The sequence below is a fragment of the Lagopus muta genome, chromosome 2, assembly GCF_023343835.1.
Source record: "Lagopus muta isolate bLagMut1 chromosome 2, bLagMut1 primary, whole genome shotgun sequence".
In the NCBI taxonomy this organism is placed as follows: domain Eukaryota; kingdom Metazoa; phylum Chordata; class Aves; order Galliformes; family Phasianidae; genus Lagopus; species Lagopus muta.
Genome location: NC_064434.1, coordinates 104,032,825 through 104,059,227, shown reverse-complemented (window position 1 = coordinate 104,059,227; position 26,403 = coordinate 104,032,825). Strand labels below are relative to the sequence as shown.

General features: G+C 37.6%; 1 protein-coding gene across 8 annotated transcripts in view; it reads right to left on the bottom strand.

Annotated features, from left to right (window-relative positions):
* The window catches only part of KIF16B (kinesin family member 16B), a 138,537-nt gene that overhangs the window by 50,780 nt on the left and 61,354 nt on the right, over positions 1 to 26,403 (bottom strand). For 3 of the 8 annotated variants that reach the window (XM_048935474.1, XM_048935471.1, XM_048935475.1), the window contains exons 16-24: positions 22,823 to 22,905; positions 22,558 to 22,646; positions 18,001 to 18,030; positions 14,682 to 14,714; positions 14,301 to 14,354; positions 11,417 to 12,772; positions 8,144 to 8,302; positions 7,232 to 7,337; positions 6,652 to 6,702 (exon numbers count right to left, since the gene is read on the bottom strand). In XM_048935474.1, the coding sequence (XP_048791431.1) occupies positions 6,652 to 6,702; positions 7,232 to 7,337; positions 8,144 to 8,302; positions 11,417 to 12,772; positions 14,301 to 14,354; positions 14,682 to 14,714; positions 18,001 to 18,030; positions 22,558 to 22,646; positions 22,823 to 22,905 (1,961 nt within the window). Of the gene's footprint in view, positions 1 to 1,094; positions 5,661 to 6,651; positions 6,703 to 7,231; positions 7,338 to 8,143; positions 8,303 to 11,416; positions 12,773 to 14,300; positions 14,355 to 14,681; positions 14,715 to 18,000; positions 18,031 to 22,414; positions 22,429 to 22,557; positions 22,647 to 22,822; positions 22,906 to 26,403 lie in introns of those variants that run through there. The other 5 variants (XM_048935468.1, XM_048935469.1, XM_048935470.1 and 2 more) reach the window with 5 other exon arrangements.

Sequence of the window (26,403 nt, the reverse complement as noted above, 5' to 3'; positions counted from 1 at the left end):
CAAAGAAGGTATAGGTAACATAGGAATCCATTGTCAAGAGTTTCCTATTATTTTCTTAAAATTCTAACAGAAATCTCAACAATGATAAGCATATAAGGGTGTGGACAAAGCCATAAAGTGTTATTTACAGCGAGAGCACACTGTGCTAACAGTCAGATGGAATTTGTAATTGTTAAGTTATGTCAATAATAAAACAGCTCTGCAGCTGAAAAGATGGATGTTTCATAGAGATCCTGTCCAAAAGGTAGCATAAGCATTTGTAGTGCATGAAAACAGAAACTGCTTTTTAGGAAGTCATCTACTGACTCAACTGAGAGCTTTTGCTCTGAAGATACACTTGAAGAAGCAACTGCAGCACAACAAATATAAGTCAAAAATAACAGAAAAATAAGTTGAGAAACTATCACTTCAAATTTATGGCCACCCCGCATACTTGTAGTTAGAGATGCTATCCATCACTTCATCTGTAGCTGTATTCTCAACATTTACTCTCAGTGCTTCAATAGCCTTCATGAAGCATGATGCATGGTCAAAATCCTTTAGTCTTGACCAACACTACCCAAAAATCTGAATGTGGTTCACATTCCATTCACATGCCCAGTGAATTGGATCCCACTGTAACAACTTTGGTTGTACACCACATATGATGATACTACCAGAAGTGGCAGCAGCAGAAGAGTTTGAAATAGTCACAAATGCCCCTCTGAAGGCTGTTACATATAGCTTTCTCATATTCACATCTGGTTATTGAGAAGACAGGTTGTTATCTCACTATTTCATTAGCAGTCACTTATAAATGCCAATATAACCTTCCTTAATGCTAGCATTAATAGTAAAGGAAAAGAAAACACAAAAAGAAAGATTGTGTTTGAATAGATTAAAAAAAAAATTATCTTCATTTACCAAACAAAAATTTTCTCCCCTCCGTATTGTTCTTCTTTCACTTTCCCCCCCAGTTATCAGCTTTTCAACTATATAACAGCTTTCTGAAGTACAGAAATGTAAGCAGTTCTATCCTTGGAGAAAAGAGGAGTTCACTGCCTTGATGACAGTACGATCCATTTTAAAACAATAAGAAAACCATAAAGTCACTCTTAAAGCCACCTCTGTCAAGACGTAATTTATTGGCAGTCATTTTTGGGAAATTATTACAAACAGCTAATAGCCAGAAGAATAATCTCAAACACAATGTACTGTGAAGAACTTGCCCTAATACATTAAATAACTCTTTGATAGTGACGAACATCCATCATTATGCTTAATTTACAGTGGAATAAAAGATTCCATAGTGAAATCTTTTTTTTTTTTCATAAATGTGAATTATATTCAGCAAGTTAGATTTGAAAACAAAGAAGAAAACCACATTATCTGGAACACAACATGTGCAAACATCTTTAAACTGCAGAGTGTAATCTAAAAAGAGATTTGTTTCAGTAATTGCTGTCATTTAACAGCCTTGACTTAAGACAGTCCTCACAGAAAGCACCACTTCACATTAACTTTCAGCAAGACTAAAGAAATAACTTAATGATGTGAATAAGGGAGTTGCTCTCCAACCAGGCTGATACAATGTCATACTCCAACACAACCATTCTATGCTCCGTGCTCTGTGAAATACTTGTATACACTTTTTTGGTTAAAAACAAAAACTATCCTTCAAATTAAACCAACGCGCTTTGCTCTTGTCTTTGGAATTTGTTAGGGCAGTATAAAGTTGTGTTATGATAGGAGAATCACAACTTACTATCCAAGTTACCCTTCATCCTTTCAGTCACAGCTTCCTCACCCAAAGTAAGTTGCACCTTTTTAAATCTCAAGTGAATTACATTACCGTGTCTTAACGTAAGGTAAGAACCAATGGGAAACATTTGTATAGCAGTAGAGAGACTGAAGTCTAACTGTCTGGTAGAAGATTGCACCTCTCCTGGCAATATGCTTACACAATTTAGAATTTCAGATTAGATACCACCATTTTTCCTGCCAAGGACCATCTTCCACAAACAAGGCAGATGGCACATTCACACTCTGTTCCCGTTGCAGGGGAAGAAACAAAAGATGGCTTAGTTTTAATTTTTGAAGATTGGACAGGAATACAGGTAAAGAGAATCCTTTTACTAAGCTCAAGGCAAGACTTGACTATTGCAAAATGGAAATGGAAATGCTCTGCCTATTCTCAATAGCTCCGTTATTTTTTGGAACGTGGTATTGAAGAGCCTGAAAGCAATGTAATCCCACAGCATAATCAACCCCATTAGTTAACAAGCAGAAAATGAGGAAATTCAGGCCATGCATCTGACACATTACACAAGACAGTTCTAGGGTTAAATTTGCTTCACCCTTCAGGCAGTATCCCCAGCTGCTAACTATCCATTTAACAGTATGAAAAACACGTACACAAATCATAAACCTTAAAGCTTCTGTCTTAACACAGTTGTAGTAGCATTACCAAAGGTCAAATTGCTGAAGCATAACATCTTTTCACACCCTGTAATCTCCTTCATTTTCACATCACATTTTCCGTAAGAACTTGTATCACTGGGAATACAAAGACTTGTGTGGGAGTTCAAGCTGACTGTTTGGACAAAATAGATAGGAATGACTCAAAAAAGCCTTATGCTGTTTCCCTGCAAGAAGAAAGTGGGGCGGTACGGTAGGGGGAATGAAATTGAAAAAGACAGTTGGATGCTCTCTGCATTTCTGTTGTTCTGTTTCACTGCTTCCATGTAGCCCATGCTCTCTTGGGCCTCAGCAAAGGGGGAAGACCCAGAAAAAAAGAGATGGAGTAAATCCATCAATCCCTGGTACCTCAGCCAGCATGACTTAAAATATGTCAAACACAACTCCTTTTGCACCTGTGAGAAACTTTCATCCAAGAGGGTGTTAATCCTTCATGCAAAACTCCAAGGCAACCCAGATTTGCCAATGTTATTCTCTCCAAAATTGTAGCAATAAAAACCATCAACATGCTTAGTATTAACAGCGTACAGTGAACTGTAGGCTTAAACACACTTTGCAGTTCAGACAAAGAATACTGCAAATATTTGGAAGCACTGACATCAGCAGCACAAAATAGATGAGAAGCATCAAAAACAAAGATACTCAGGCAGATTAAGAAAAAGGACAATCAAGGAGATGTGGAGAAAATACATTAAGATGGATAGGAGATGGAGGAAGCCAGAAACAACGCTCAAAAAGGAAATCAGAAGATACAGCTGCAATTGTAGTTTTGATCCATCTACTACTTAAAATAGAACCATTTAATTTCCTCCTCTTCCAAGGAAATTTATGTACAGCACAAAAGTAAGCTATCAAGTAATAGTGATTTTTGCTAAGATGTGTTCACCCATCCTAAGGTATTCTCTTAAGAGCCCAAAGGACTCTTTTTTTCTCTTTTCTTTTAAAATAAAATCAATAGACAACAGAGTATTTTATCAATATTCATTAGCCTTCCTATTTTGAATGTATCTAAATGTATTTCGATTTCAACACCTAGTCAGATGCATAATTAGCCAAATGGCTTCTTCACTTGAACTGAATGTTAATTTCCAGATTTCCGATGGGATATGCAAACTGCTTTGAGGAATTGATGGGACGACTGTCATTTGAGTATTTATTTCTTTTCCACAGTATTTTGAAAAACCAATTCCTGAATCAGATCCAACCTTGCTCCTTCTAGAAAACACAAGCTCAATTTTTGTGAAATTCTCTTTGTCTGGCAAAACTACACATCGGATATCATTCAAACTGTACAACTGAAGGCTGTCAAATTGTGATCGCTTGCATGAAGCATCCAAAAAGCTAGGTGCAGGATAAAAGGCACTGTTCTCCCTTAAGAGACCGATATGAGTAGTAGTCAGAACCAGAGATCTATACACAGTCTGGTTAGCACAGTTTGTTTTCACGGTGGTATACAGCAGCACTTGAATGTCAGCTAATGAAGGTTTAATATCTCCCATATTTTCGTGGAGTAAGTAAACCAGATCAGCTAATACAGTTCTGAATTTACATGACAAACGCACTCCTTGTGAAAGGACTATGTCATCTACTTCTGACGTCCAGTCGAGCGAAATCCGCATCAAATCATCTTTCAAGAGCTGGTAATTTAAATAAGCAGCATCCTCCGTTGCAGAAATCAAAATGCTCATTATGTCATGGCAAATTCTTTGAGTGTAGTGTCTGTTATAGGTAAATATTGTGAGTACATCATCTTCAGCAGAACACAGGAGACTCACACTCTGTCCAGCAAAGCCAACATGAATCTCCTGTATTGTGATGATTGGAACCTCATGAAATACTGCCAAGGAACTCTGACCAATCTCTTGTTTGGCTGACGAAACAATAACATATAAAACAGAGCTGAACAGAAGCAAGCAAGCAGGTTCTGGATCGCATTTTTTGCAATTGCCAACAGCAAACCAATATATGCCTTTCAACTCCTCCATACTAACACAAATTTGAGGTAGGGCACAGGTTAAAAAGTCCAGCGTTTTTTCAAGAGAACAGACCTGAAGCTTCACAAAGACATCAGGAAAATGCAGAAAAGTCTGTCTTAACACAAGACTGTTTTCCAGCTCTTCATTCTTACAACAGCACACAAATCCTTCAGCTGGCTTTCTCACACAGGCATCTGACATTCCTGTGTTTCCACACATCGTGACATCTTCTTTCACAGAGGTGTCAGGCAAAACAACATTTTCAGTATCAGCTTTGGTGTCATCAGTACAGTGGGATACATCTTGATTAATACAGGACTTGAAGAACACATCTACTTCCAAGTTCCTTATAAGTGGTAAATGCTTTATTAACGACACCACCTGTGCACATCTCTCACTTTTGTCACACAAACTTGCCAACTTCTTAATTTGTTTAGGAACCACTGTACTGTTGAGCAATTGACTACTAGCATCTCTGTAAAAGCAGGAAAGCTTACTGAAAAGATATCCCAGACCATAGGCATGTTCTGGTCTGACATCAAAATGAGAAGCTATTGATGTACAGGAGGTTAAATCAGAAGCTTTTTCAATTGGAAGCTGAGAACTACTCGACTGGTTTTCTATTGTCTGCTGCATGGTCTGAAATGATCTGCTTTCTTTAACAGTTATTTCAGAATGTATGTTAGACTGAGGAAAGGCAAGGCACGATATGCTGTTAAAACCAGCCTGCTCATTAGCACACATTAAGGATCCTAAAGGAGACAGCTGTTCCAAGTGGGAACAATCACATTTGGTTCTTGAGCTGTCACAATCCTGAGAAGTAATTATTTTATCGTCAAAATGATTGAAATTTTCAAATTTGCAGAGTGAGTAAGCCACATTATTTAAGTCATGACTTTGTAAAGGAGTAGATAAAACATTCTGATGAGGAACATTCTTACTCTTTGAAGTACTAATATTTTCAGAGTGAGTTAAACTACTTTCAGTGTCATAAAGACTAGCAAAGCTCTCCTGTTCTGCATTTCTCCTTCCATTCTCAAATGCCTTTTCTGATGTAAAGGCGGAGGAGATTCTTCCAGGCCTGGAAAATAAGTCCCACATCTCTGTATACTCCTTCAGTCTTTTATGATCTGTTACTCCTGTGTTTTCTCCACACAACTCAGAAGCACATTTGTCATCTTTAGAAATAAATGGAAAGTCACAATGTGGCTGCCACTGTTGACTTTTCTGTTAAAAACGTCAAAAGAAGAAAACAGAAATGTCTTTAAAAAACCTTCTGATTTTAACATTTCTTAAATTCAGGTTTGATTTTGATTGGGTTTGTGCATTCAAACAAAATTTGTACAATCACTGTGTAATCTTGCCCAAATTAGAGAAGGAAAACCCAAAAAAACCGATTGAGATCTGATTCAGGAATGATTCATCCAAAGCTACCATTGCTTTCACTTTGTACAGTATCCATTTCACTTGGTTTATATTTGCTTTATTTAAAAAATAAGAATAAAAATGCAGGAAAGTCAAAAGGGCAATGAAGAAATTTGTAAGACTTTCATTATTTTTCCACACATGTACAAAAATACGATGCTATACTATCCAAGATTGTGAAAAGGCAAGCACAAGATAATGATAAAGTCCAAGACAGCTTAAAATAAACTATGGGGAAGTCCAAATGAAAGATACTGAAGTCCCCCTTCCTCCATAAAAGTTTAAATACAGTACAATACTCACCATGTCAAGTCATCAGCAATGTTTCAAGCAATTGCAAAGGAACTAAGGGGTCTAAGTCTCAGTATGAGGTTATATGTATTAAACCTTCATGACATTCAGGGAAATTTGCCCAATGCTACTGCAAATACTACAAACAATTATACAGTACTGAGCTCACGAGACACAACAGTGCAGTGGCATTCTGAATTCAAACATCCTGTCCTTTTATAACCTAACAATCAGGAAAGGGATACTGTTCCAAATTAAGAATCATGAGAAAACAAGGAAGAAACATTCACAACAACATACCTTTCAATCAAGGAAAAGGCTATGCCCAATCTGAAAACAATCACTTTCATTCCAAGATAGCAAAATAAATTGCTTTCTCTATTAGCCATTAATCTTGCTGTGAACTCAAATTTCTAATTATGCAGCTAAACATTAAGAAATTTAATTACAGGGCATGCCATAATTTAAGACAACCACTTATTTCTGACAAATTATGACCTACCTCATACTTCAACTTGCGCTGAATGGTGCCATTATTAAGCCTCTCATTATCCTAAGAACAAAAAAAGGTACAGGTGATTATTAAATAAAGCATCTTTCTTGTGTTAGTTCATTTTAAATACTTATAAGAAGACATTTTTTAACAGCCCAAAATAACTGTTTTCTTATTTATATTTATTAAACCACTGTCACAGAAGTCAACCAAATCATTCCTCAGAAGAATCAGATTATCAATTTTTAAATCAGCATATGTTTGCAAGTACAAACAGCTCCTGATCTACCAGAAGAAACTTTATCAATGTATTTCAAAGGCATAACATGAACATTTTGATTCAATTCTATCTGCAATCTTCTTACGGCCATTCACACAACCTTCCTTGCAAAAAACTGAAATAAAACAAAATACAGTCACCAGAAAACAAAACCAGCAAGACCTAAAACGAATAGCCCTGATTTATTTATATATCAATGGTATATTAGAGTTGATGCAGGAAAACATGAAAATTATTGACCAAAAATAATTACTTTGTGTGCGCACATGCTGCACTGAAGGTCAGGATTTCTTACCCTTCTTTGCTCACCTTTAAACTTTCTGTAGACCAGAACAGGCTACCATCATTATCCTCAGCTTTATGATGGATCTTTTGGAGCCTTCTCTGCACTTCTTGTTCAATAAAGGCATTTATCCTGCAAGATACAAGTAAGAAAAGAAAAGTAGCATATCCTTAGACAAAACCTGAGACAGGCGCTCTGAAACACTTACAAAGCCAACTGCACAACTCTAAACTGGCAGGCTTAATGTTAGACAAGCTTCATCTCTCCTTAACCAACATAGACTTTTTGAGCAAGTGTTCATTTAACAGCCAATGGTTCACAGTTTTAACAATTAGTTATCACAACTACACAATTCAATGGACCACAGGTTATGTCACCACTTTGCATCTGTCTCTACACACAACTGGCAATGAGGACAAGGGAGATGAAGCAACAGAGGCTGAGGTTGTATCTGTATCACTCAATGGTTTGCTTTTATAGGTAACTCATGCTACGAAATGCGTGTGGTCTTTGAAGAGAAAGAACATTCCAAGAGGTATTAATGACTGTAAGTATAAGAATAAAAAGAATATAAAAAGGAAGGAATAGATTTAAAAATAGTAACAGAGGGCAACTGTCCTGTTAAGAAGGCTTAATGTAATTTCACTTGTTTTGTTGCTTTTAGTGCATATAAAGCAATATCATACAGGCAATAACTGTATGTGCAAAACCAATTTGAGCTTAGAGTTTCACAAACCTGTATTCAAAAAATAAAATGGCATAAGAGCAACAAATAAGTCTGTTGGTTTTTTTTAAAGCACAGCAAATTTATTTCCAGACTCTTCTTTAAGTACAGTTACAGTATTTAATTACAGTCCAATGCTGGCAGGACAATCTTTCAAAGTATTTATTTTCTACTCCATTTATATCAAAACACTGCAGAAATCCAGGTTACCCACCTGTCATCAACCAGTGGAGAAAGGGGTGGCTGTGGCTTTGTTGGGCTTGTTGGGGAGTTGCTATGGGACACTCTCTCTTCTGATGTTCCATGATTTCCTTTCTGACCAGCATCACCCTCGTATATTTTTTGCTTCAGTTGCTGAATTTCCTGGTCCAGGCTACAAAGAAAATCTAAAATGTAATTTGGGTTGTCTGTTTTAAGGTGTCATTGCTGCTCACAGTTCTTGTAATTACACTGCAATCCATGTATGCAAGATCTTAGTTATAAATATTGGTGAAGATATGAGCACACTAATTGTTCTTTAGGCAAATTTAGATAGGAAAGTAGGGATGGCTCAATAACAGATTACCACAGCAAAGCTAAACTAAATAAAACAACACCAAAGTCTTTCAGTGATATCTACCTCAGTGCATTAAATATTAATTCAGGAAGACTAAATCTATCTTAGGGTAATTTGAATAAGCTTTCCCTCATTACAGAACTTTATTGAAGATCTCAGTTATTCACCTTCTAGTGTAAAGTAAATGAATACATGTGGAAATAAGCTGAGGTATCTCAAAATATAGCAGTAATCCCAAAAACAAAGACAACCTAAAACAGCAATGAGGCAGGACACATTTCCTGAGAAAATCTTAATAACTGTATGTTATATACATAAATCTTCTATTTTTTCAGTTATTCCTCCTGTCTGCAGTTGAAAATTTACAAAATAAAGCCTAGAATTGATTTCAAATTGTTTATAAATCATCTTTTGAAACGGAGAACACCTCACTTTCTCTAACCATAGAATAAATATCGTATCAGCCAGATTTATGCACAGAATAGAATATATAAAATCAGACACAGTAGTTTAGACTGAAACTGCCTGAGGCATCTGGTATAAAATAAGAAGGACTTCTTGCAATATTTATCACTTTGTCAAACTATTTTAACAAAGTAATCTGCAGAACATGATTTTCACTTAAAATGTGGCCAACATTAGATTAATAATACAGTAATAAACTTCCCCATTGCCCTTACAGCTTTTGTCTCTGAAATTAATTGTTTTTCTCAGGTTTACTCAAAAATTACAGAGTAAAACAAAAGTTCTTGCAAAAGGAAGGGGAAAAATCCAAAGCAAGGATTCTAGCACCTCAACTGCAGTTGCGTGTATCCAGATTGAAGCATAATGCTACAACTATTTTATCCCTCCCTGAAGGTTAGCACAGAAAACTGAAGAGAGCACAAATGCTAAGGGGCTTGGGCAGGAGTAAAGCAGGCTGAATTGTTACTTCATTTTTTGAGTACTTTATGCAGCACAGCCAGAAACCATCTGTTTCTTATGATTAGCAGGAAAACAATCTTGCGTCCTGCAGGAAAGTGGATGGGAGATGGCTGATGGATATGGGGGAGTGTTTGTATCTATGGAAAATCAATTTAACCACAAAAATCAGAATTATATTAAGGGAACATATCTTATCCCCCAATTTGTAAACATCCTCCTATCAAAAGATATCATTTCCTATAGCTATATGCTTATCCAGCTGTGTGATGCATCTGCCAATGATCTGCTCCTTGCCCCTTCTGAGCGATGCATCCCACTGCCTCAGAGGTTATATAACGCTCATTCTATTGCTCTAAATCCCTGCTAATGAAGACAAAGCTCGCATGAGATATTCCAGCACAAATTCACTTCAAATTATCATTTGAGGGGTTACCCCTGTAGGTGTGTGAGATTCTGAGCTAATATTATTCAAACTGGAAATTTCATCCAGTTAGGACGGACCTAGGTTAATATAGCATTTCAAATGAACACTGGATTTACACATTTTTAGATAGTTAGCACTATCTCTTCTTCCAGAGCACAGCATCACAAAATGCCTCCTGGATTAAAATAAGAAACGCACGCAATTCAAGTGCCCAGGACATCACAATTTACACTGTGCAGTGTAAACTGAGACATTCGTGCATTAGGTTTATATAAGTAGGTTGAAATATTTAATGATTCTCTTAACATTTTCTTTTGCCACATCATTCACAAGAATCCAGCTCTCCCTGTGAGCAGATAAACGACATTCTGCACTAAGTTATTCAGGGCCCTGGGGCACTCACTGAAAGACTACAAAGTTGTATTTAGTTTGTGCAAAAGGATTTTAAAGTAAACAAGGGAAAAAAATAAATCTTTTTACTTCTGAGGAATGCTTTTCCAGCTTCATTCTTCCAGCTGACGATATGGTTTTTTCCACTTACCACACAACCCAGCAATCTCTTGAGGGCTAACTAAGATGCCACCTATTTTTCTGGAACCTCCAGCTGCTTATAGATGGCTTTATTCAAGTGAGATGCTCAGTGCAGAAAGCTAGATTACATGTTCTTCAAGACAATTACAAAACATAAAGGCAAACATCTATGACAGAATGATAACTCAGTATTGAAAACGTCTAACTAAAAGCCATACAATGCAGCTTTAAATGTTGAAAAAGTGCTCTCTATGCAGGGTGTAGAAAGGAACTATTATCTCCTGATAACAGTTTAAAAGAAATGAGATACAGAAGAGCTCATGGATATGGCTACAGATAGGTATTTTTTTCTGATTTTTCTCATTGAGCATCTGCTTTGAAGTGCTTGCAAAAGAAGAATCCCATAATCACTATAAAATTTAAAAATCAAACCACAAATTCTACCTCATGAAAAACAGAATCATTTTTTTCCACCAGTAATGACAGGTTTTCAAGCTGCAGCATTAGCAAATCAGACAACATGTTTTAAAATGCTCATTTTGCCTTTTTCCAGACTGCATGGACCAATCCCAGGGGATTTTTTCTTTGGCCAAAAATTAAATTAAAAATTCTTCCTTTCCTTCTGCAAAGGAAGAACCCTCTTTACCTGAACCACTTTCCTCTGAGCCTTCTACACTTGGCATGAATGCTACAGTACAGCTCCAAATATCATGTGTACGTAAAAGTGTGCAGAAGGGTGCAGACAATGTTTCTGTACCTAAAAGGGTTTGTCATCACATAGGGCTGGATGCAAGCATCTGAATTTTACACAGATATATGGCAGTCTACTTTACTTAGTCCTAAAGCCAGTAACAAAAAATTAAACATCCCACTGGTTTATACTTGGATAAACTGAAAAGCAATATGCAACCTCAGTCGTGAGCAAACTACTTAAAATTAGAAGCTCAAACAGTGAGACACAAAACAAACTGTCCCCTCAAAATCCAAGGCATAAAATGACTCACTTTCAGTGAATTACAAGCTCTAAATATTGATGCTATCCTAACACTTACCGCTCCCGGTCTTGTTCAAGGGCTTTTTGCTCAGCTTCCAGACTCGCCTGCAGGCCAGCCTGCTCACTGCAGCTGTTGTTCAATGTGGCGAGCTTCTGCTTCTGCTCTTCAATTTCAAAGTCTATTGTAGAACGACGTTGCAAAGCAGAATGCCTTCTTTCTAACTTAGCTACAGCTTGTTCCAATGCCTCTCTCTGCTGTTTTTCCCTTGATTCAAGGATTTCTTTTTCCTTCTTCCGAACTTTTTCTTCCTGCCGAGCTACATTGGCTGTGAATTCAAATGTTTCCTGAAGCTGCTGCAACTGATTTGTGCTAGCTCTATATTGTGCAAGCTGCTCTTCTTTATCTTCTATTTCTTTCTCTATTTGATACAGAGTATTATCTAATCCTAACAAGCCTCTATCAAGGACTTCAGAGGCTCTTTGCTTTTCTTCCAGCAGAGCTGGCAAATGATTACTCTTCAGGTACTCAAACTGGCGTACTTTAGATTGAAGCCTGTATTCCGCTGGCTTTATCATGTCAAATTCTTCAGCCTTGAGCACAGCATCCCCGAAGTTTTCATCATCCTTCTTGAGATTTACATGTTCTTCCTCAACAAGTTTTAAATGCTCCAGAGTTTCTCTTTCACGTGCTATTTCCTCCTCTAGGTGATTCAGTTGTTGAACCAAATCTTTTTCCAGTATAGTCAACTGTTCTAGCTGTTTCTTTTTAAACTCTATAAAGCTATGCTGGGCTTTTTCTAACTCTTCACAGTTTTCCTCACCTTCAGATCGGGCTTCTTTGACTTTCAAAAGAGATTCCCTGATATCTTCAAGATCTCTCTTCTCTTCTTCGACTCTTTGTACGTCGCCTCTCTTGAGGAGCTGTATCATGACCTGTTTCTCTCGAAGCTGCTCCTCTAGATGAGCCACAAGCATCATCTGCTCCCTTTCTTGTTCTTCAATTCTCTTTTTTTCTGATTCCAGCTTGATATACTGTTCATCCTTCTCCTTTTTAAGTTTTTCCAGTTCTCGGAAGATCTGCATTTTCTCTGCTTTTTCTTTATGATTAAGTTCCTGTAGGCGCTGCAATTCCTCTTTGACACGGGCAAAAATTTCCTCCTGCTGCTTCTTCTTTTGAAGTTCTATCTCCTGTTGTTCCCTCAATCTCTCTTCTTCGAATTTCTCTTTTTCAGCCAGCAAATCCTTCAACCTGCTCTCAATGTGAACACTTCTGCGTTTCAGACTCTCCTCCTGTTTTCGAATTTGCAGCTGTACTATTTCTGTTTCCTTGCGCTGTGACTCTACTTCTTGTTGCATTCTTACAAGCTCTGCTTTGTCAGATCTCTGTTTTTCCTCCATCTCTTCTATCTGTTTCCTACAAGAAAACATTTATATGAAACATATCTACCTTTTTTTGTTTTGACGAGGGTGGATAGGGATAGGTCAAGGGGGAATGGTTTAAACTGAGACAAGGGAGGTTTAGGTTGGATATGAGGAGGAAGTTTTTCACACAGAGGGTGGTGAGGCACTGGAACAGGTTGCCCAAGGAGGCTGTGGATGCCCCATCCCTGCAGGCATCCAAGGCCAGGCTGGATGTGGCTCTGGGCAGCCTGGGCTGCTGGTTGGTGAGCCTGCACATAGCAGGGGTTAAAACTAGATGAGCACTGTGGTCCTTCTTAACCCAGGCCATTCTGTGATTCCATGACAACAAAACCCTAGGCAGTTAAAAATGTTTAGATAGGGATTTTAGAGTATATATCACTTTTTTTTTTTCTTCTTTTTAAATAATTTTGTTTTGCTACAGGCTAAAATCTTATGCTCCTTGGAAATGAATGAATACTTGAGACAAATAGTACAGATTTCAACATGCAAAGCCATAGATACATGAAACTATAAGAAAACATATTAGATAGCATTTACATGGAATACTATTAGACTGTTAGCTCTATCCTAGCCAGTAAAAATACTGATGGAATACACTGCACAGTGAAGAGTAAGCATATATATTTACACACTTATTTTCATACAGACAACATTTAACCAAAGGACTTTATTTGCTATTTGCCTCACCAAATTGGATTCAGTAGGTGAACAGAAACCGTGCCTTCTCTTTTAGTGAACCCAACAGGATGACTGATAAACAGGAATATAAGCTAAGGAACAGATGCAGTTGGAATAACTTTAAGATAAATCACGTCCCATGCAATACCCATTTAAAGCTTCTAGTGAGTTCCAAGTGAGATTTGAAGAACTGAGACTTCAGAAATTAAAGCACATGCATAAACTGAACTCAAGGCTACCAACATAACTAAGAGGATAAGTATCAGTGATTCTACGTCTCCTAATTGTTCTGAGATTGGGTTTGAGGCTTTTTGGTGTTGACATTTGTTTTGGTTTTTAGCTTAACTTATTCCAACTATCTAAACAGCTCTTTCAAAACCCAGCAAACAATTTAGAAAGTGCCTTTCAGCTTTTGAGTCTAATCAGTGCTGTGATCTCCAACAAGATGAAATCTATTACTTTTAAAAGCCTAGCAGGTATGATGAATCTGATCAACCAGGTCAGTTCTCCAGTTGACAATACTTCCTTTTCTGTTTTAAATCATGTTCTGGTAAGTATTATTAATATGCACATATCATTACTACAGCTGCTTAGTATTTACTTTGCTACAGTGAAGCTTGTCTATCTGGTTATTATCTGGTTATTAATCAGTGAGAATCTACAGTACTCCAACTAAAGTTTTATAAAGGGGAAAAAACAACTAACAAGACACAAATATTTGTAACAGCATCCTCTACTTACCAACACTGTGATTCAAAACTGATGATTTAAATGAGCCCATGATGTATGTGTGCATACATATATACAAACACATAGACACAAAGACCAGAGAATGATGTTACCTTTTGCTTTCTAATTTTTCAAGTTCCTCTCGTTGTTGTCTTTCAAATTCCAGTCTGATTAAAAAATATACATATATATTAGAAAAAGAAAATACAGTGCACTTCACAGTGTTTGCTTAAAAGATTATAACAGTGATGTGAATGAAAAAAGTTTTATGAACTACTTTCTACAATAAAAGAAAATATTTCCTTCATTAGAGTTACAAATTAGATATCATGCTGTCAGACACTTGAGAACAAACAGAAAAATGAATTCCTAAGAGAAAAGAAAAAAATCTATTTAAAAAGTAAAGCCAAAAAAACATAAATGATTAGGATAGCCTCTGTAAGTTAACTACATGCGGACATGGCAATCAATAGATAGGAATTGAATTTCTCTACCTTAAACAGATCGGTCCTTTCACAGGGAAAAGACTGCCATGGGAGGTAGGGGGAAACAGAGCAATCAATTAAGAGAGGAATTGATAGAAAAAAACCACAATAGCAGTATAGAATATTTTAACATCGCCAACAGTTTGTTTTATTAGAGGTTAAGTAGGTTAGATCCGTGGAACAGTCAATTACATCACAATTCAAAGTAAAATTTACATAGTGATTCATTCTGAACATGTTTTACAAGTGCCAATGGCTGTTAATCGATCTGATAATCCTATGGTTTATTAGCTTGGCCTGCTCTGAGAAGTGAAAGAGCTCTGAAATGGTGCTACTGCATGCTTGTAGTTCTGCCTCTTCCTCCCAATAGAAACAACACATCGCTGTGATGCCAGCAGTGAGGCTGAAAAAGCACAATCCTGCAAAGTGAAACACTCCAGCACAGAACACAACACAAACTTCTTTGCCTCAAATATTTTGAGACTTCAGTGTGCTTAGCTTGATACGGTTCTGAGTAATGATGAGGAGGTATTTTCTGTCACTTTTAATATCGGCTGTTATTACAGTAGTACAGAAGTCTCCCTCTTATTTTAATTTCCTCCAACAGATTTATATTCTTTAAGGCAGTCTTCCAAAATAAATATTTTCTGTGCTTTTTTAAAGCGTAAAGAGCCTAAATGTGGGCTGAAATATTCAACTAAACACACAAATCTCCAGTTATTCCAGACCTCTGACAGCTTTAGCAGTTTGCAGGTGAGATGGTTCATTAACACTGAAAAAAATGCAAGATTGCACCATGAGCTAACTTGAATTATTTGTGGAACTGCAATTTAAGACGTCATGACTGCAATTAAATAGGCAGGTGTTTTAGAACTATGGTATATTTAATATTTCTTTCCAAAGTCATGAAATTACCCGTGGCAAAAAGGAACTGCCCTTGGAAACATGCAAAAAAATACACTGCTAACGTAATGTTTAGAAAACAACTCAAGTAAACCATGATTCCACAATGCTCAAAAAGCATCTTTCTGACCATTGGATTAGTGAAGAAATACCAGTTTTAAAAACACCACTTTTTCCCATCTCTCACAAACTTATATTACAAATGCCTTCTGCAATGCCTAAGAGACTAGCAAATATAGATTTCTATACGCAGCTCCAGACATTCAGAGCTTTCTAATCAATGTTTCACCAAGAGCTCTCTTTCACCTTTACACTAAGAGTACATCTGGGATGGACACTTGTAGGCGCTATCTTAATGACAGAGCACAAGAAGAGATGAGAACTGGAGTATTTTTAAATCCATCACAATTCCTGTAGCAGCAATGCAAAATCCACAAAGTTATGCAAAAAAAAAAAAAAAAAAAAAAAGGCAGGACAAGAAGCAATCTCAACAGACCTTCAGAAGGCAAAAGCCCTATCCATTGGTTAATAACTTTCATTTAATATGACAGTTGAAAATCCCTCTGTTTTGCTCCAGTCTGCCTCCAGAATTCATTGCTGCTAGCTCTCACTTCATAGCCAGGGCATGGCCACATTCATCATTATCTCAGTCCAAAATAATACAGATCCTAGGGATCTGGAGCTCAGAAATACAGATGTCCATTAAGCACTGTCAGATGCAAGCCATATTTGCTAAGATAGTCAGCAAAGATGATTTACAAGTATGCCCGTGATTAGTTATGGCACAGAGAAATAAAACATTTCTGATCTGCTAACATAATGCACAAAACCCAAAGCAAAATCTCTTGATGTTGTGACAGCCTTGTAAAACAGAAGATTTGGCAAACATTTGATATATAGACATAAAAAATGGTAAGTGGCTTTTCATTGAGATCTGATAGAAGGAAAACAATATAAAAACAAGTCTGCAGTGAAAACTCTATGATTTTCCCTTTGATGAAGCGTCTCTACCACCTTTGGCAGTGGCAATCAGTCCTACTTTACACCAAAGCAAAGCTCCAGCTGCTGAAAGGGCTCTTTGGGAAAGACAGGAATGAACTATGCAAAAGCAGTTCATTCTCCCGAGTAAATGGCTGCTTCCCAAAGATAAATACAGATCACCACCAACATCCCGACCAACAGCTTCCAAACACCACATCCACCCGTTCTAAAAACCTACATTTAATGCGTTTTGGTAAAGGTAAGGTACAGTCCTATGAACAGAAGGCCTAATGCAGCCCTGTCTATTGCCAGTGCACAGATGCACTCACATCCAAAGAGGCTGGAGCTCCACTGAAGGTTTTCTGCTGCCATGCGGATATTCAGTGTCTCTGTTCTCCATCCCTGGTGCCCACACTGCAGCCTTTATTTCCACGGGGGTAAAAACAACACGTCTTCCTCATCCGGATGCTCCTTTTCTCCACGCATTTAGGAATTCATTACTTTTGATACCACTACCTCTGCAACATTTGCTTCAAACTGGTTATGAGCTCAGAGTTCTTTCAGGACAGGAGAGGATTTGGGGAAGCAGCACAAGCAGTGATCACAGGAACCTTCCCTCTTAAAGAAGTTGCTAAAATAAAGTCTCAGCATCACCAAAAACAGCCCTGGCTGTAAGAAATCACTGCCAATTTGACAAAGTACAGATGCAAGACTAATGTTCTATGGTTTAGTCTATCCTTAATAAAATAGTTTGTCTCATGATCTCTATTCTCTTTATTAATGTGAGCACTACTGTGAATAGAAAAAGTATAGCTTGAAATTTAAAAAAAAAAATAGAGATATTAAAGACTAGAATCTACTCTTTCTTCTTTTGTAGATCTACCATAAAAGAACTTAATCTGATCAATGTAGAATTAAATAGTCACCATTTTCCTGGAAAACATGCTATATCTAGAGATAAGGACAGTGCAGATAAGCTGCAGAGAAAAGGAAGTCAGTTGGACTGGTTCAATGCCACAATAGCCTAATTTACACAGCACAAAAGTGTGATCTGGTACTACATCTATTAGGAAAGACTGAATACTAGCAAGACTACAGAGATGCTACAATGCTGTTCAGTAGCTCAATGCATGAGATTAATTAAAAAAGAAAACCAACACGCTGAAGACAAATGAAGGTTTCTCATGAGTGGTTTCACAGTTACAGTATAATACAGTTTACAAAAGGCCCATAAATGAAATCTTCAACACAAATCTATGAGAAAAACTGTTTTACTCAGAGCTTATTACCTTAAGCAGTGTTGCATGACACTGGATTAGAGAAAAAGATTGGGAATGAGCAGAACAAAGGATTTTGTACAGTAAGACAACATTAACAGGAAATCAACAACCAACTCAGCAAAAAAAACCCCACACAACAGAAGCCACACACACAGACCACCCACCTGAAAATGCACTGAAGGTAACTGATTTTCCTATGAGGAACACGCAAATAAAATGAGCAAAAATCTACGTGTTATCATCTTTAAAGAAAGCAACATTTCAGTACACAGAAGTTGGGAACAACCATAAGCAGCTGAGAGTGGAATGAAGTCTCAAAGAACTCAAGTGGCACTGAGCAGACGTGCTAAGGCAGTGCAGAGACTTTGTTATGCATGATGTCCCAGTGACCACCAATAAATGTTTAGGGACTGAAAAACAAAATTTAAAAATCAACTGCTAATTTGGACATTGTTCTCAGCCTACAGAGCTAATTTGGTGATATGGGTTTTCTTCACAAAGAAAAAAAAAAGAGTGGTTTTAGTTGCATTTACTTGCAAGAACCTGAAGTCTGTTCAAAAGCTGAATCTTTTTCAAAGGAACATAAGCTGTCCCTATTCTCTCATTTTCTTCATTTTAGAATAACAAGCACAATGTACTCTGAAAACAGGGCCGAGAAACTAGCTAATGCCACGTGCTTTAAGAGGTATTACCAATCATTACAAGTTTCTTTGGTTTTGTTTTCTTTTATTGTTCTTTTCAGTAAGCAGTATTTTAAATCAGGAGCTAACACTTTCTCTCAGGCTCTGAAATAAGTCCAGATTGCATACAGCTTCAAAGGAAACAATCTCTTAATGACACATCCAGAAATCCAAAAACTTCAGCCAGCTACATAAGGAGACCTCATAGCCACACACACACACACACACACACACACACAAAGCAGCTGTCATTTATGTTATTTGTTCTGAACTGAAAGGAGTAACCCACAGGCTCTTCCACCACTGACTGGTATGGATTCTGGACGCTACGTAATGCTTACTGCAACCTCCAGAAATTGCTAATTCAGCTACCAGCCTTTAGTTGATCAGAACTGAAACTGGAGGGAGGAAAGGCTGGAAGTACCAAATTAACAACAGGCACAACGCAGGCCACCTACAGACATCCCACAAACAAAGAAAAGAATACCACAACTGGCTTACCACTGAGCCTATCTCAGCCCATTGTCGTCATGGTCCATGTCCTATATTGCAAGCTGACTCTTTATGGATATTGAACCACTTGTCTTGTATATTACTGAGCCCTAAATGCTTGGGAACTGCTTTATTCAAAGCATGTTTTCTAACTTGTAATTACCTCAGCCACCTGTTTCCCTTACAGTGATACTTTCTGTGGAATTACACCTATTTGGACAAGCTCAACACATCATCAGGAAAAAATACAAAACAAAAAAACAGTACTGTCACAATTGAGGAAAAGGAAAGAAAACAGTTTCAGCATCAACATAAATAAAATTGTCACGAAGCCTAAGCTGAAAAGCTGCTATTGCCAAACTGCTGTTCAGAAAGCTGCACTGATTATGGAACAGGCTTTCTTCTACTAATTTACAAGACCAAGCAGTGCAGTGCAGGCTTCAGAGTCTACCTAGCCTACCTTCTTGCTGTAGCAGTCATAAAAGCAGTAAAACCAGCCAGGTTTGAGATATTTTTTTCTTTAGTCAATGATCTATTAGAATGAGAACCACCTCTGCCACACGCGGGCGAAGTGTATCATTAGGTATGGCATATATTGTTTTAAACATTGTTAAAGCATCTAAATGTAGGGATAAGAGTCTAAATAGTGAACTGACAACTACTACAAGCTTCCTCACTCCAAAAAACAAATGTACTTAGCAGTAGCTGAAACAGACAGGTATTATTAATTAAAATCAAGTGACAGACATGCATTCCTCCTGTAATGCGAGCCTTAAGCAAAATGCTTGCTTGTATTTACAAGTCAAGTAAGACAAAATACTGAAAGGCAGTTCAGAAAGATTCACTGACTGCAGAATAGCAGGACAAGATTATTAACCCTCTGCTCATAGTTTACAGTCCAATGAAGCACAGGCATGAAGGAGTTCAAGAATATGAAGAGGGTTTTCACAGAATCACAGAATCACAGAATCACAGAATTGTAGGGGTTGGAAGGGACCTCCAGAGATCATCGAGTCCAACCCCCCTGCCAAAGCAGGTTCCCTACACCAGGTCGCACAGGTAGGCATCCAGGCAGGTCTTGAACATCTCCAGAGAAGGAGACTCCACCACCTCCCTGGGCAGCCTGTTCCAGTGCTCCGTCACCTCACTGTAAAGAAGTTCTTGCGCACATTTGTGCAGAACTTCCTATGCTGCAGTTTCCAGCCGTTTCCCCTTGTCCTGTCTCCACTCACCACTGAAAAGAGTCCGGCCTCGCCATTCTGCCCCCCACACCTTAGATATTTATAGACTTGGATCAGGTCCCCTCTCAGTCTCCTTTTCTCAAGGCTGAACAGACCCAGTTCACTCAGCCTTTCTTCATAGGAGAGATGCTCCAGGCCCTTCACCATCTTCGTGGCCCTCCGCTGGACTCTCTCCAAGAGATCCCTGTCTTTTTTGTACTGGGGAGCCCAGAACTGGACGCAGTACTCCAGATGAGGTCTTACCAGGGCAGAGTAGAGGGGGAGGATCACCTCCTTTGACCTGCTGGCCACGCTCTTTTTAATGCACCCCAGTAAGCCATTGGCCTTTTTGGCCACAAGGGCACACTGCTGGCTCATGGCCAACCTGTCGTCCACCAGGACACCCAGGTCCCTTTCCGCAGAGCTCCCCTCCAGCAGGTCATCCCCCAACCTGTACTGGTTTTCACCTAATCTTCTATTTCACCAGTAATTGCTCACTGTTATTATGCACCAAAAAAGCCAGGAACATACAAGTTATAGAACATAATAAATGGAGAGGGTTTCTAAAAACTGTTGAATACACTGATAATTATATCAGTCACACTGTATGAGCTCCAGAAAATAAGGCAAGCTAGTGGAAAATATGATGAGGAAAAAAGAAATGATATTCCACAAAATGTTGGAAGAATTTAAAAAGAATTTGTGAGAGCTGCTCCATCTCAGGTCAAGCAACTTTTTTTTTTTTTAATTTACTTTTACAAAAGGATCATGGAAAAATTCCTCTCTGCAAGACAGGATGTAGCAGTATGAACTCACTGGTAAGAGAAATTCATTCTGAACCCAACCTTCAAATAGGCCACATCCACGCTGTTATATTTTGCTGTAAATCTGAAAGGCTAAAAGTGAAGCAATTCTGAAACAATCTGTCCTAATTTATGCTCTCTGCAAAGTTAAGGCCAGCACTGTGCAGTAGAATGCAATTATTCCTAACAATATGTGAGAAATTACACAGAGAAAAGCTCGTGGTACCCCAGTGTAGATCAATACCCTGAGTAACAAAGAAAACAGGAAATGTCCACAGCCCTCAGGAAATACAGTGCTAACAGTTGTCATTAGAAGTTTTGATCTAACCATTTGAAAAGATTAAGGCAATAGGAAAAAAATGATACAAATATACCCACACTCTTTTTTAAAAACCTTCTCTTTCTTCTCTGTCTCAGAAAAAAAAGACAATTTATGAACAACTTGCTGCCTTGCTTGTGTTCTTTGTGGATAGTTTAGCAGCAAAAGAACGATAATTACAGCATTTATGCAATGTTATTACACAGGGTCTCTTGTAGGTAGTTAGCAAAAGAGCAACAGTCACATTTAAAGCAATGTTGTTAGATACACTCAGTATTAAAGAGACTGTTTAACTTCAGTTATTATTATCTGTCTGATCTTCCTAAGTTCTAACAGATACAGAACAGCCCCACAGTAGAATTTAGGAATAAATCTGCTCTACCCAAGCCTGTAATTCAATTTACTGACAATTTTTCAGAAGCACATGGGTGGTTAAAGAGTATCATCTCATTCTCAATGTAAAACACAGGCACTAGCTACTGGAAAAAAAAGAAGGAAATAGAACAAAATGTCATAATTCTGCATAAATCACTTAAAGAACACTGGGAAAGACATTAAAATCAGCTTCTCCACAACAAACATTCTATTTCTTCCTAACTGCATAATAAAATGATTTTCCATATCCTAACCAGGCCACCTACTAAGACGTATATAGTGAGAACTTACAGACATCTATTTCAAAGCTTTTTTTAATGTCTTCATTGGGTTTATACAAACTTTAGAAACCTTAAATTTTCTGTTTACAATGCATTTGTCTTATGAAAAATACTTATCTTGTAATTCTGAAGAAAGGATAAAATTTGGGATATCATTACTGTGCTGAACAGCCCTGGTTATATAATGCCAAATCTTTCCTCTAGAACTCCAATACAACCACTTTCTTTGTGCCAGATTTGTTGCTAAGGCTGTTTGCTGGTGCAGTTGCAATTCTTGCATTTCAATAGTGAGATCCCAGCTAAAAGCAAGTTTTAAGCAGGATGGAAAGCTCCTTGGTGTCCTGTCACTCCATTTTCTAGAATGAATGTGAAGTTCTAGCTCAAATAACATTTTGTGAAAGTTCTCACCTCATTCAGAAGCCCATTATTCAGTATGTATGCACTGTTAAATTGAGAACAAAATGGTTTCTAATACTGCCATTTGGAACATTCAAACAACGAAAATGAAGAACAGTTGCAATTTTTACTACAGCATTTTTGAATATACTCACCCTGGATTATAGAGCATAACAGCTGATAGGTTCTCACAAGATTTTGAAAGATCTGTCATAGACAAACTGAAGGAAGACAGCAGTCCACTCTAACAATAGACCATAAAATGTATGTGTTAGACAAAAAACTGATGTCTTGTTTCACTTCATGAAATATTCTATGTGAAGCAAAACAAAACAAATTCTACAATGATCAATGTGTGTCTGCATTAGCAAGAAAGTTGTGAAGGGATTTAAATTCCCCCAGATGCTGATTTAATCTTACCTTTCTTTTTTCCCTTAGTTTAGCAGCTTCTTTGGGATGGTTAAAGCGAAACATATTGGTTCTTCCAAGTAATATCACAGCACCTGATGAGAAAAACACATACCATTTACTGTCAACAGAATGTACCAGGAAATGCCAAATGATTTTTCAGTCATCCAATATGTAAGCAAAGCTTCCCATTAAATCAGAACAAAATGAAAATGCATTTTGACAATTCAAGTGTATAACAACATTTAGTCACAGCTTTGTTAACAGATGTGCATATTTTATTCCTTCTTCTTCCTACTTAAAAGAACACATGTTCACACACACAAAGGTCAACTATACTCATGCAGTTTAGATTAAGGATAGGAAGAGAAAGCAATCATAGCAACTGACCCAATCTGACCTATACACTCTACAACAGTACTACTTTGGAGGCTACCAGCAGGTACCAAACACCATGGGAACATCCATAAATATGACTAAGAACAAACTAATCATCATTCATCCACTACTGATCGAAGTAAAATTCCATTTCACCTCTACTTTTCCTTCATTTGTAGTCCCATTAACCTTTTTCTTCTTTAGGTAGAAGAATGCTGAAGTTTGTCATCACTCAGAACAAGATTATTAGTCCTTTATACTCAGTAGTTATTTTCTCAGGGAAGAACCTTGAATTATTCATACTGCTCACTTCCTATCCATTATGGTATTTAATCAGTTATGGTACAGATCCACATATAATGTGATCCTGGGCAATTCTTGTAACAGTGTAAGTATGGCATGCCTAGATTAATACCTTCCTACTAAAAAGTAAACTGTCTGTGATGTTTCACTACTCTTGTAAAAATGAAGCCTTCCAACTTAATCACAACAAAATCAAGCATTTATCTGTCAGTGTGAGTTACTTTTAGAAGAAAAAGGATCCTATTACACTTACAACCTGGAAAAAAATGCACTTACAACCTCTTCATACAACTTGTTATTGTGTGAGAATGAAATGCTGTCCTTAATGAGGAGCAGTCCTCATAAATTAGCTCAGTTTGGAACATCGACCCCAATGAGGTCATTCGGTCCTGATAAATCAATGACAAAAGGCTCCACAATCACAGTATCACTTCTTGTTGTCTGCACAACAGAGCAAATCTTGGACCAAACAGTTTACCTTGTCAAATCTTAAAGAGTAACGTTTCACTGATCCGTATGCAGACTGTATCGCAAAGGCATTTTGATACCACCTTTGTGATTTATGTGACACTACCAGTTGACCTTTCCTTCATGAAGTGTGCCAGGCACATTTGTTTTTTAATGTAAGCATATTAGAAGGGGTCCCTGGTAGTCATGGTACTGTAGTGGAAGGGGTGTAACAGTTGCTAGTCTTCACATGCTGGCAAAATAGACAAACACCTCTCTATCCCATTCTTGATATCTGCTGGGAAGGCTGTTTTGATGACTTTAGCAGAGGAGACGGTGAGGATGTCAGTAAAATGACCTTGGTTACTTTCAGATGAAGATTAATATAATTGTAAATATTTTTGATTACACTACTAGATAGCAGGTAGGTACTTAAATAAATGAATACAGATATAGATTCGCGTTCCTAACTTCACACATCTAAAAATATAGGAGAAAGGCTTAAAAGCAGCACATGATATTCAAAACCAGATGGCAGCTCATATGAACAACGACTGTGTTTCTCTTCCAGGGAGGACCTGGCTTCAGTTTGAACAGGGGGAAAGAGATGTGTGCATGTCACTTTCTATACTTATGGAAGTATTTAAATTCACAGAATGCTTTGGGTTGGAAGGGACCTTAAAGATCCTGTAATTCCACCCACTTGTGCCGTGAGCAGGGCTGCCAGCCACTGGACCGCTTTGCTCAATTTAGTACACCACGATGGTGAAAGAGCAGATTACATGGAGAAATACAATTCTTCCACTTCTCCTATTACATTCCTCCTTTTTATCCTAGGATGGCATAGGCATTATTATACCATCGTGCCACTTTTTGCATGATGGGACCTCCACATGCTTCTTATTTTTTAATTAAGGAATAAGTACAGTCTTAACTTCCATTTGACAGAACGGAGATATGCAACATGAAAACCTATTAAAGAAAAAAAAGTTTTGATCAAAGCTACACTGTCAAATAACTCCTAAACATCAGGTTAGATTACCTGTTATTATACAATGCAGTTCCCCATCAGAATGCAAATGCACAGTGTTAATGTTGTCATGGAAACATAACTGGATTTGCTATGCTGTTTGCTTTTTATTTGTTTACTCTAAGCAACAATTCTTATTCTCCTTGAAAGTTAAATGGCAAAGAACAAAAGGTTTCATAAATACACTGACAGTATGAAGAACAGCAACAAGAACCATGCAGAACCAGCCTATCATTTACGGACCTTTGATCTGGTAACTTAATGGGTGAACTCCAACACAAAAATGACCAGAGAGCATAGGAAATAAATATGAAGAATGTATATTCAAATATCATCTACACACAGCAGTATTTTGGAACTGCACAAACAAAAGTATCTGTAATTAAGATCTGCCTAACTTCTAACTGACTTTCATTTTGTTTTTAAAACTACTTCTATTAACTATAAAAAGAAACAAACATTGAGAGATTATGTTAACTACAGAAAGGTTGGCAGCTTAGCTTAAAAATGGAAAATGCAGTTTAAACTGAGGACAAATTTAAGGTAAAGGACAAGCTCCAGTGAATATTTGTTCAATTACTTTTAGAAATTCTACCAGATGCTCTTAATAAGGTAAAAATAGTGTAATGAGTTGCATTTACACAGAGGCCACGTTAGCTAGAATTCACAAATGCAGGAATTAATCTGAAGAAGGAAGTGGTAATTAACTACTATGCCTCTTTTTTATTATTATTATTAATAACTGTTCATTTGAAAATGTGTCGAATTTTTAGATTATCATAAACGGAAACACTTAAATATATCAGCAGATAATCAGCAATACCAAATCAGATCCTTAAAGAGGCTGGCACTTCATGCTGTGAGACTAAATGCTAACACGGCTACGAGACACGCGCTGTGCACAAGTTGTTAAATCAGTTGATTTATCAGCTTTGCTAGCCCGATGTCATAGCTGTAACCCTTCCTTCAAACTCAATCTGGTTACACGGTTCACAGGTCAGCCTAGGCAGCTGTTTTGCACAATTTAGTAATTCAAAGCAACCCTTTCCTCTGCCCCCTTGTTTCTGAGTTGCAAATTTGTTTAGACAGAAAGTCAGAAGGCAAAACAACAACAAACCACAGTTTCACCCTTTACAGTCCAAACTTCAAGTCGATACATCACCTAGAAGAGAGAAATAGCATCCAAACTTCAACTTCCTTCTGAGGCCAATCAAACCTGCACTGCCTTTGAATGGCAGCAGGCTAAAGAAAAGATGAGGCACTGCAACTGCAATTCACATTAAGTGTTTCTTGCCAATGTTTCTAACAAGATATCAATAGCATTTACTCAATTTCAAGACAAAAGGGGTCAGGCTTTCTTTCTGACTGCAGAACTCTCATTCTGCATGAATAGACACTTGACAGAATCAGCAACATCCCCTCCTCACACCAAAAC